Source organism: Sus scrofa, chromosome X (genome assembly GCF_054392235.1).
Source record: "Sus scrofa isolate SSC_HxYL_T2T_F1_AM1 chromosome X, Sscrofa_HxYL_maternal_Yorkshire_Landrace_v2.0, whole genome shotgun sequence".
NCBI classification, from domain to species: domain Eukaryota; kingdom Metazoa; phylum Chordata; class Mammalia; order Artiodactyla; family Suidae; genus Sus; species Sus scrofa.
In genome coordinates, this window is record NC_139401.1 from 53108729 (window position 1) to 53120999 (window position 12271).

The window sequence follows — 12271 nt, forward strand, 5'->3', positions numbered from 1 at the left end:
GGGTTGAATTGGAGCCGTAGCCACCGGCCTACGCCAGAGCCACAGCAATGCGGGATCCGAGCCGCCTCTGCAACCCACACCACAGCTCACGGCAATGCCGGATCGTCAACCCACTGAGCAAGGGCAGGGACCAAACCCGCAACCTCATGGTTCCTAGTCGGACCCGTAAACCACCGCACCACAACGGGAACTCCTGACTTTTCTTTTGTTAATGTGGTGTATGATGCTGATTGATTTGCATATGTTGATCCATCCTTGTGAACCTGGGATGAACCCAACCTGGTCATGGTGTATAATTTTTTTTGGTATATTGTTGGTTTCGGTTGGCTAAGATTTTGTTGAGAATTTTTGCATCTATATTCATCAATGATATTGGGCGATAGTTTTCTTTTTTGGTGGTATCTCTGCCTGGTTTTGGAATGAGGGTGATGGTGTCCTCATAGAATGTCTTTGGGAGTATTCCTTCTTCTTCAACCTTTTGAAAGAGTTTAAGGAGAATGGGCACCAATTCCTCTTTATATGTTTGATAGAATTCACCTGTGAAGCCATCTGGTCCTGGACTTTAATTTGTAGGGAGTGATTTTATGACCTCTTCAATTTCATTTCTAGTGATGGGTCTGTTCAGTTGGTCTGTTTCTGCTTGATTCAGTTTTGGCAGGCTGTAAGATTCTAGAAAATTGTCCATTTCTTCCAGATTGTCAAACGTGTTGCCATACAGTTGTTCATAGTATTCTCTTATGGTTTTTTGTATTTCTGCTGTATCCGTTGTGATTTCTCCTTTTTCATTTCTAATTTTGGTGATTTGGGTTCTTTCTCTCCTCTTTTTAGTGAGTCTGGCCAGGGGTTTGTCAATTTTGTTCACCTTTTCAAAGATCCAGCTCTTGGTTTTATTAATTTTCTCTATTGTTTTTTGAGTCTCTATTTTATTGATTTCTTCTTTGATCTTTATAATTTCCTTCCTTCTGCTGACTTTAGGACTTTTTTGTTCTTCTTTTTCTAATTCGTTTAGGTGGAGGGTTAAGTTGTCCATTTGGGATCTTTCTTCTTTTTTGAGAAAGGCCTGGATTGCTATAAATTTCCCTCTGAGCACTGCTTTCGCAGCATCCCATAGATTTTGAGAGGTTGTGTCTTCATTATCATTTGTTTCAAGGTAGTTTTTAATTTCCTTCTTGATTTCCTCATTGACCCATTGGTTTTTTAGTAGCATGTTGTTGAGTCTCCATGGAGTAGGTTTTTTCTCTTTCCTTTTCCCATGGTTGATTTCTAATTTCATGGCATTGTGGTCAGAGAAGATACTTGAGATAATTTCTACGCTCCTAAATTTATTGAGGTTAGCTTTGTGTCCCAATATGTGGTCGATTCTTGAGAATGTTCCATGAGCATTTGAGAAGAATGTGTATTCTGCTTTTTTTGGATGTAGTGTCCTGAAGATATCAATTAAGTCTAACTTTTCTATTGTTTCCTTTAGGATCTCTGTTGCTTTATTGGTTTTCTGTCTAGAGGATCTGTCCATTGATGTGAGGGGGGTATTAAGGTCTCCTACTATGATTGTATTCTCATCAATATCCCCCTGTATGTCTGTCAATATTTGCTGTATGTACGTGGGTGCTCCTATATTTGGGGCATATATGTTGACGATAGTAACATCCTCTCCTTGGATGGATCCCGTAATCGCTAAGTAGTGTCCTTCTTTGTCTTTCTTTATGTCTTTTGTTTTATTTTATTTACTTTTTGTGTCTTTTTGCTATTTCTTCGGGCCGCTTCCGCGGCATATGGAGGTTCCCAGGCTATGGGTCTAATCGGAGCTGTAGCCACCAGCCTACACCAGAGCCACAGCAACGCAGGATCCGAGCCGCGTCTGCAACCTACACCACAGCTCACGGTAACGGCAGATCATTAACCCACTGAGCAAGGGCTGGGACCGAACCCACAACCTCATGGTTCCTAGTCGGATTCGTTAACCACTGCGCCATGACAGGAACTCCTATGTCTTTTGTTTTAAAGTCTATTTTATCTGATATGAGTGTTGCGACTCCTGCTTTTCTGTCATGTCTATTGGCTTGAAGTATTTTTCCCCACCCCTTCATATTCAATCGATATGTATCCTTTGTCCTAAGGTGAGTTTCCTGTAGGCAGCATATTGAAGGTTTTTGCCTTTTTATCCACTCAGCCACTCTGTGTCTTTTGATTGGGGCATTCAGTCCATTGACATTTAAGGTGACAATTGATAGATGATTATTTATTGCCATTTGAACCTCGTGTTCCAGTTGATTCTATGGTTCTCCATTCTTCCTTTCTTTTTGGTTGGATGGTCTCCTGTTATTATCTGCTTGAGTGTATTTTTTTTTCATTTTTTGCAGATGCAATATTTGGTTTTGGCTTGTGCTTGCCCTGTTCTTTAAGTATGCTAACCCCTTCCCATAATTGTGTGTTTTAGCCTGATGGTCCTGTAAGTTCAAACACTTCATTACTATATTAAAATTAAGAAGAGAAACGTGCAAACAAACAAACAAAAAATGTTATTTACTTCCTAAAATCCATTGCCCACATTTTATGGTTTTGATGACTCTTTTTTATTTTTTGCTTTTTAATTTTATTTTGTTTGAAGCATGTTCACGTTTAAATCTGTATGCTGGCTTATTTGAGTGACTGCTCTCTGATTGCGGTTTCCTCAGTCCTAGTTCTTCCTCTTCTTCTTTTTTTTTCTTTTCTTTTTTCTTCCCTTTCCTTCCTTTCTTTTTGGTTTAGAGGAGCCCTTTCAATATTTCCTTGAACCTGGGTTTTGTGTTGCTGTATTCTTTAAGTTTTTGTTTGTTGGAAAAAATTCTTATTTCCCCTTCTATTTGAAATGATATTCTTGCTGGATAGAGTATTCTAGGTTGCATATTTTTTCCTTTGAGCACTTTAAATATCTCTTGCCATTCCCTCCTGGTCTGTAGTGTTTCTGTAGAGAAATCAGCTGATAAACTTATGGGGGTTCCCTTGTAGGTAACATTCTGTTTTTCTCTTGCTGCCTTTAGGATCCTCTCCTTATCACTAACTTTTGCCATTTTTATTATGATGTGTCTTGGTGTGGGTCTGTTTGGGTTCAGTTTGTTTGGGGCCCTCTGTGCTTCTTGTATCTTGAATCCAGTGTCCTTTAGATTTGGGAACTTTCCAGCGATAATTTCTTCAAATATATTTTCCATTCCCTTATCTTTTTCTACTCCTTCTGGAATTCCTATTATGTGTAGATTGGCCCGTTTTATATTATCCCATAGGTCTCTTATATTGCTTTCCAGTGTTTTGATTCGGTTTTCTGTCTGTTGACCGGATTGAGTGATTGCCATTATTCTATCTTCCATATCACTGATTCGTTCTTCTGCATTATTCATTCTGGTTTTTACTGCCCTTAGTTCAGTTTGCATCTCTGCAAATGAATGTTCTAGTTTTTCTTGGGTCCTCCTTATCTTTTCTAGCTCCTTTCTGAGGGTATCTGCATTACTGTTCCTATCTTCTCTTCATTCCTTCAGTATTTTCAGTATTTCTCTTTTGCACTCCAGGTCTGTCAGACTGCCGAGATCTGTTTCATTGTTCACTGTTTTAGGTGAGTTCTCCTGTTGGTTTGACTGGGGGTGGTTTCTCAGCTTCTTCATCTTGCTTGTTGTTTTCTTTCTCCTGAGGGAGTTGTACTCTCCGTGATCGGGCAGTGTTTGCCTTGTCACTGCCGTGGAATGTTTCCTGAGGGCTGGCGTTGTTGGTCAATCTTTTTTGAGGCAGTGTGGCTTTTCTGGAGTGTTGATGGGGCTAACAGTGTTTCTTTGAAGCAAAGGAGGACTTCCTGAGGGCAGACTGGACTGAGAGGTCCACACCGCGATGGTAGCAGATTTCACTTGGTCATGCAGAGCTTGCTCTGGTGTTTTTAGGCTGTGGGGTGCTTTCAGGGGGTTGTTGGTGTTGGGCAGCTGTTCCTCAGGAGTGCAGCACCCCCTGAGGGCTGGAGAAGCTGTCTGGGTCACTGAGAACCTAAGAGGCTCTTCCCTAGGGCAGCCCACCTCAGAAGGTTGGCCTGAGAATGTAGGTGGTTCTTTTCACAGTCTGGCCAAGCTTGTTGCAGCTTTTAGGGGCTGCAGGTGCTCCTCCAGGGAGCTGGTGGTGCTGAGCAGCTATTCCACGGGAGTGGGGCCCCCCTGAGGGCTTGGACGCATAGCAGAGCCACTGAAAACCCAAGGGGCTCCTCCCCGGGGCAACCCGACTCAGAAAAACCGTCGGAGAATTAGGCAGATCTATTCACAGCGTGGCTAGGCTTGTTGCTAGCTTTTCTGGGCTGCAGGCCTTTTCCAGGGGGCTGGTGGTGTTTCGTGCTGCTCTGCGGAAGTGTAGCCCCTCCAAAGGGCAAGCAGGCCTGTGGAGGGACAGCCCCTGCGGTGGTAGGCTTCAGGCAATTGTTGAGGCCAGCCCTCCTGGATGGCAGGCAGCCCCAGGTCCCGCGCCGCCCCACCTCCCCAGCCCGTTCTTGAGGACTAACCTCTGGAGCCGAGGAGTCGGTGCCCAGCCCCCACCCAGGCGTCTCAATTTTTGGTGACTGTGCCCGTAGTTCAGATAGTCTGTTTGGTTCTTGATTGGCTTTTCAGTACTCCAACTTCCTGCTACACTCTTCTCTGCATCTGGAGATTCCTCCGGTTCGTTTGATCTTTCCCCCGAGTAGGTGACTTTCCAGGGTGCGGGATCCCTTTCTCCTCCACAGTTCCCTTTCGGGAGCACCCGTCCCACTCGGATTCACCTTCTCTCACTCTCCTCTTTTCTCCCATTCTGCCCAGTAATGTCGTGAACTTCTTGCTGTTATTGGAGTTTAGGTTCTTCTGCCAGCGATTGGTTGCTGTTCTGTGTGAGTCATTTATTCTGTAGATGTGCTTTTTTTGTTGTGTTTGTGGGAGAGGGCGAGCATATCCCCCTACTCCTCTGCCATCTTATCTTCTCTCCCAGTCTTGGATATTTTAAATAGTGCTGCAGTGTACAAGGGCATGCATCTATCTTTTCAAATTATGGTTTTCTTTGTATAGATGCCCAGAAATGGGATTGTTGGATCATTTATTTGTTCTATATTTAGTTTTTTGGGGGGGCTTATCTTTATACTGTTTGCCATAGTAGCCATACGAATTTACATTCCCACCACCAGTGTAGTAGGGTTCCTTTTTCTCCACACCCTTTCTAGCACTTATTTTTGTAGACTTTTGGATGATGGCCATTCTGGCTGGTATATGGTGGTACCTCATAAGAGTATTGATTTGCATTTCTCTAATAATTAAAGATGTTGAGCATCTTTTCATGTGTTTTTTGCCATCTGGGTGTCATCTTTGGAGAAATGTCTATTTAAGTCATCTTATCATTTTTTAATTTTTTTTATATTGAGCTCTGAGTTGTTCGCAGATTTTGGAGATTAATCCCTTGTCAGTTGCTTCATTTGCAAACATTTTCTCTCATGCTATGGGTTGTCTTTTTTTTTTAATGGTTTCTTTTGCTGTGAAAAAACCGTCTAAGTTTAATTAGGTCCCATTTGTTTATTTTTGTTTTATTCATCATTATTCTAGGAGGTGGAACAAAGAAGATATTGCTCTGGTTTATATTGGAGAGAGTTCTGACTGTTTTCCTCTAAGAGTTTTATAGTATCTAGCCTTATGTTTAGGACTTTAATCCATTTTGAATTTATTTTTCAAAATAAATGAATGGTTTTAGTGACTGTTCTAATTTCATTCTTTTATGTGTAGCTGTCCAATTTTCCCAGAACCACTTATTGAAGAAACTGTCTTATCTCCATTGTATATTCTTGTCTTCTTTGTCATATATTAGTTGACCATAGGTGCTTGGTTTTATTTCTGAGCTTTCTATCCAGGTTCACTGATCTACATCTCTTGTGCCAATGCCATACTGTTTTGATGAGTGTAGCTTTGTAGTATAGCCTGAAGCTAGGTAGCCTGATTCTTCCAGCTGTTTTCCTTTCTCAAGATCACTTTGTCTACTCAGAGTCATTCTAATTCTGTTGAAAATGCCGTTGATAATTTAATAGGAATTGCACTGAATCTGTAGATTTCCTTTTATAGTATAGTCATTTTGATGATATTGATTCTTCCAGTCCATGAATGTGGTCTATCTTTCCATTTGTTTTTGTCGTCTTCAATTTCTTGTAATAGTTTTCAGAGTGTAGGTCTTTTGTCTCATTAGGTAGGTTTATTCCTAGGTTTTTTATTTTTTAATTTTTTGATGCTATGATAAATATGATTGTTTCCTTAACTTCTCTTCCTGATCTTTTGTTGTTAGCATATAAGAATATGAGAGTTTTGTGTGTTACTTCAATTTTACTGAATTCATTGATGAGCTCTAGTAGTTTTCTGGTAGCTTTTTTAGAGTTTTCTATGTATCATATCATATGTAAACAGTGACAGATTCAATTCTTCTTTTCCAATTTCGATTCCTTTTATTTCTTTTTCTTCTGGTTGCTGTAGCTAGGACTTCCAAAACTATGTTGAATAAAGGTGGTGAGAGTGGAATTCTTGTCTTGTTTCTGATCTTTGTGGAAATTCTTTCAGCTTTTCACCATTGAGGATGGTGTTGGCTGTCAGTTTGTTGTATATGCCATGCCACTTTTTTCTGGCCTGTAACATTTCTGCAAAAAAAATCAGCTGATAATCATATGGGCATTCCCTTGCATATGACTCTTTTTTATTCTTGCTACCTTTAGAATTATTTCTTTACCTTTAGCTATTTTAATTATAATACATTGTGGTATGGATCTCTTTGGGAATCAGCCTTATTTGGGACCCACTGTTCTTCCTATACCTGGATATCTTCCCTTCTTCAGACTTGGGAAGTTTTCAACCCAATTTTTGAAAAGAATTTTTACTCCCTTCTCTCATTCTTCTTTTGTGACCCCTATTAAGCAAATATCTGTATGCTTGATGTTATCCCAAAGATCCCTTAAACAGTTTTCATTTTTTAATATTTGTTTTTATCTTTGCTTTCCTGCTGGCAATTTTCTTTATCCTATTCTTCAGATCACTTATGTATTCTTCTGTATCTCAGTCTGTTTTCCATTCCCTCTAGAGTGTTTTTCATTTCAGTTATTTTACTCTTCTATTTCCTTGTTAAATTTTTCACTGCTTTCATCTATTCTTTTCTTTTATTACATATTTTTTGTCTTTCTAAGCCCTCACCCACAGCATATGGAAGTTCCCAGGCTAGGGGTCCAATCGGAGCTATACCTGCTGGCCTATACCACAGCCACAACAATGCCAGATTCGAGCCAAGTCTGTGGCCTACACCACAGCTCACAGAAACACTGGATCCTTAACCCACTGAGTGAGGCCAGGGATCGAAACTGCAACCTCATCGTTCCTAGTCAGATTTGTTAACCATTGAGCCATGACGGGAACTCCCCTCTATTCTTTTACATAATTCAGCTAGCATTCTTATTACTAATGCTTTGGATTTTTAAAATCTAATATATTGTTTATTTCTTCTTTATTAGTTGTTTTTCTCAGAAGTTTTCTCTTTCTCTTTCAATTAAGAAAAAATCCTCTGTCTTCTCAGCTTGGTACATTTTCTCTGTCTCTATAAAATTAGGTAAAACTGTTACTTATGGTAGCCTTGAAGTGGTGTCCTTCTTTGTGAGCATCCCTACACAGTCTTATATGCCCAGTGGCTTTGGTGGTAGAGCTGGATTTGATGTGAACACAAGTCACATCTTTCCTCAAAATGTGCTAGCCACCATGGTAGGAGGTGCACCTGGAGATTTGGGGGCTAGGGTCAAAGGCAGGTGTTAGGAGGGGCTTCCCCTCTTGTCATTGACTATCATTAACCTGTTGGGGGTCAAGTCAGGTATCAGGTTTCTGGAGCAAAAGGCTTGAGGGTCGAGTCTGAGTAGGCTCAGTTCCCTTTAAGTGTATGCTCTCCCACTTCCCAACCCTGGCACACTTGCCTGAGTGGAGCAGTTTTGGAGCAGTAGGAGTTAGTGTGGATATTGGGCAAGGGTCAGTGTACAGGATGTGGCAGTCTGGCTGCCATCAGATATCTGGTCTGTCTCTGATGTGCTGCTTGTGCTATGAGTAACAATGGCTGCCTAGTCCCTGCTCAGACACCACTTAGGGTTTACACCACCACAGCATCTCATGGCTGAACTTTTTCCAGCTACCCTCACTCTAGTGTGGAACTGCAATATGAGGCAAAGGGGGCTAGAGTGTTCACTTGGCTCAGGCTCTTGCACACACCTTGGTGGTCTCAGGGAATGAGTCAGCCAGCTATATGGTTTCAAGCCACTCTTTCCACCTATTTTGGGAGCAAGCAAGCATTCAAGAACTCCTCTAAACAGAATCTCAACTTTCTACAGCCCTCTTGTTAGCCCCACCAACCCTCCAACCGGTCAAGAGTGCTTAACTTGTCTTTTTCATACTCCAGGGCTAGGTTACCCAATAATGTGGTTCAAACTTCTCACTCCTCATGGAGAGTCTATTCCCCCATAATCTTCTTTTTCCTCTTAGTTTTCTACCAGGGGCTCAGGTCCCAATCTGATTGCTTCTTTTCCTTTCCTATCCAAAGAAATTGAAGATGACAAAAACAAATGGAAAGATAGACCACATTCTTGGATTGGAAGAATCAATATCATCAAAATAACTATACTACCAAAGGAAATCTACAGATTCAGTGCAATTCCTATTAAATTATCAATGGCATTTTCAACAGAACTAGAATAATTAAAAAAAAACTTTATAATTTGTATGGAAACACAAAAGACTCTGAATAGCCAAAGACTATCTTCTTTTTCCTCCGAGTTTTCTCCCAGGGGTTCAGGTCCCAATATGATTGCTTTTTTCCCTTTCCTATCCAGTTCTGCATGTATGTTTCTTATAGCCTTAGCTGTACAGGAATCTTTCTGCTAGTCTCCAGTTAGTATTTTTTTAGTGATACTTGTTCCACTTGTAGATGTAATTTTGATGTGTTCATGAAGGTAGATGAGTTCTACCTCCTCCTGCTCTACCTTCTTTATTTGCAACCCTAAAACATTTTTATATATAATACAAGATCACAAATAACTTGATAGAAAAATGGTCAACAAATAGACATTTCAGAGAAGACAGAATATAATGATAATCAGTTAACTCCATTATTAGTGATCAAAATATAATTCAAGATACCATTTTTAGCCTATCATATTTACAACAATAAAAAAATCTAAATAATCTTTGACTTTAGGAAGGATGTGACAAAGTATAAACAACCTATGAGAGTGTATATTTTTATAGTATTTTAGTAAGATTAAAACTTTTAAGTGTGCACTCTTTGACACATATTTAATTTATGGAGCCTACTGAAAAACTGTTACATATGAATATACATTTTTATTATAAAGAAAAGTTGCCTTTTAACAGATAAATGACTAAATAAATTATTGTGTCATGCAATGTAATACTGTGGGGATGTTGAAATACTGGGTTAGATTTATTTTAATACGGAAAAATAATTAAGCTATTTTATTAAGTGGGTTAAAACAAATTGCAGAATTGTATGTATGGATGATCTAATTTATATTCAAAACCTTTTTTTCTGAAATTTTGTATTACTGTAAGTACTATTTGTGTGTACTTTAAATGCATATAAAAAGGTATAGAAAGAACTGATACTTGTGGTTTCTTTTGGAGATAGAACTGATGAAAAGTAGAAGTTTGATGTTGCAAGAGTAATTTTTTTCTATGTTGTTTATATTATGTACAGTTCATTTATAGTCATGTATTATTTGTGTAAATAAATACAGATTTTCTGGAGAATATAAGAATGTGTTGAGGGGTAGTGGGGACACAATGGGGACAGTTGATCAATTATGTAAGTCTAGGAAAAATATGAAACACAGAGGTAGACATCCCAGAACTTCTCTCAGGAAAAAATGCCCTGGGTGATGGAAACATCTGGTCTGTGTGTCTTCATTGTGCAGGCAAATACATCAGGTATAAAGCAAGATGACAGTTACAAGCGTCCTATGACTTTGATTTAATATTTTGGAAGAATTGCTGTAATAATTTTGCTTCTCTTGTAATCTGTCTATAAGGGAAATTGAGGCGATAACTTCTCAAGAGATATCTCTGATCTGTATAATTGTATTTATCAATATAAATGAATAAATCATCCTTATTTTTTAATATCTTTCAGTGCTATGATACAATAAGCAAAATTTCATCTCCTGAATTTGGATGAATTCTGGGACATGACCAATATCAGGCCATAGACCTCTAAGATTGAAGACCCAGGCCTGGATCATGGTGAACTCACCAAAGCAAATAATGCCTGTGAGATGGTCCTGCAGCAGACAATTAAATTTCTCTTTTGGTGATACTCATTCCTTGATGTATAACTTTGAATTCCTGTAATTCCATTAAGGTTCCAATAAAATTCTTTTTTCTCATTGCTGTTAGTTTTATATGACTGCTATCTAGTAAATTGTGAATTTTCAGTAAATGTTTCATAATAATTCCAAATACAAAATATTACTAAAATTTCTCTCAAAATAGGACCTTCTTTCTACAAATGGCCATTCACTCATTCTTATTTTTTAGCTTTTTTAATTTTTTTTTTATTTTGCCACTGTACAGCAAGGGGATCAAGTTATCCTTACATGTATACATTACAATTACATTTTTTCCACCACCCCTTGTTCTGTTGTAACATGAGTATCTACACTAAGTTCCCAATGCTACTCAGCAGGATCTCCTTGTAAATCTATTCTAAGTTGTGTCTGATAAGCCCAAGCTCCCGATCCCTCCCACTCCCTCCCCCTCCCATCAGGCAGCCACAAGTCTCTTCTCCAAATCCATGATTTTCTTTTCTGAGGAGATGTTCATTTGTGCTGGATATTAGATTCCAGTTATAAGCGATATCATATAGTATCTGTCTTTGTCTTTCTGGCTCATTTCACTCAGGATGAGAGTCTCTAGTTCCATCCATGTTGCTGCAAATGGCATTATGTCATTCTTTTTATGGCTGAGTAGTATTCCATTGTGTATGTATACACCACATCTTCCAAATCCCATCATCTGTTGATGGACATTTGGGTTGTTTCCATGTCCTGGCTATTGTGAATAGGGCTGCAATGAACATGTGGGTGCATGTGTCTCTTTTAAGTAGAGTTTTGTCCGGATAGATGCCCAAGAGTGGGATTGCGGGGTCATATGGAAGTTCTATGTGTAGATTTCTAAGGTATCTCCAAACTGTTCTCCATAGTGGCTGTACCAGTTGACATTCCCACCAGCAGTGCAGGAGGGTTCCCTTTTCTCCACAGCCCCTCCAGCACTTGTTATTTGTGGACTCATTAATGGCGGCCATTCTGACTGGTGTGAGGTGGTATCTCATGGTAGTTTTGATTTGCATTTCTCTTATAATCAGCGATGTTGAGCATTTTTTCATGTGTTTGCTGGCCATCTGTATATCTTCTTTGGAGAAATGTCTATTCAGGTCTTTTGCCCATTTTTCCATGGATTGATTGGCTCTTTTGCTTTTGGGTTGTATAAGTTGTTTATATATTCTAGAGATTAAGCCCTTGTCGGTTGCATCATTTGAAACGATTTTCTCCCATTCTGTAAGTTGTCTTTTTGTTTTCTTTTGGGTTTCCTTTGCTGTGCACAAGCTTTTCAGTTTGATGAGGTCCCATTTGTTTATTTTGCTCTAGTTTCTATTGCTTTGGGAGACCGACCTGAGAAAATATTCATGAGGTTGATGTCAGAGAGTGTTTTGCCTATGTTTTCTTCGAGGATTTTGATGGTGTCCTGTCGTATATTTAAGTCTTTCAGCCATTTTGAGTTTCTTTTTGTGCATGGTGTGAGGGTGTGTTCTAGTTTCTTTGCTTTGCATGCAGTTGTCCAGGTTTCCCAGCAATTCCTGCTGAGTAGACTTTCTTTTTCCCATTTTATGTTCTTGCCTCCCTTGTCAAAGATTAATTGACCATAGGTGTCAGGGTTTATTTTTGGGTTCTCTCTTCTGTTCCATTGGTGTCTGTCTGTTTTGATACCAGTACCACACTGTTTTGATGACTGTGGCTTGTAGTATTTCTTGAAGTCTGGGAGAGTGATGCCTCCTGCTTGGTTTTTGTTTCTCAGGATTGCTTTCGCGACTCTGGGTCTTTTGTGGTTCCCTATAAATGTTTGGATTGTTTGTTCTAGTTCTGTGAAAAATGTCATGGGTAATTTGATAGGGATTGCATTGAATCTGTAGATTGCTTTGGGTAGTATGGCCATTTTTACAATATTGATTT

General features: G+C 39.4%; 1 protein-coding gene across 2 annotated transcripts in view; it reads left to right on the forward strand.

Moving 5' to 3' along the window:
• LOC110257828 (uncharacterized) overlaps positions 1 to 10313 on the forward strand; it is a 29679-nt gene extending 19366 nt beyond the window's left edge. For both annotated transcript variants that reach the window (XR_002340839.2, XM_021080578.2), the window contains one exon: positions 10177 to 10313. Coding sequence is in view for 1 of the 2 variants with exons in the window: in XM_021080578.2 (XP_020936237.2) it covers positions 10177 to 10184 (8 nt within the window). In the remaining variant the exon portion in view is untranslated. The remainder of the gene's footprint in view (positions 1 to 10176) is intronic.
• The last annotated feature ends 1958 nt before the right edge of the window (positions 10314 to 12271 follow it).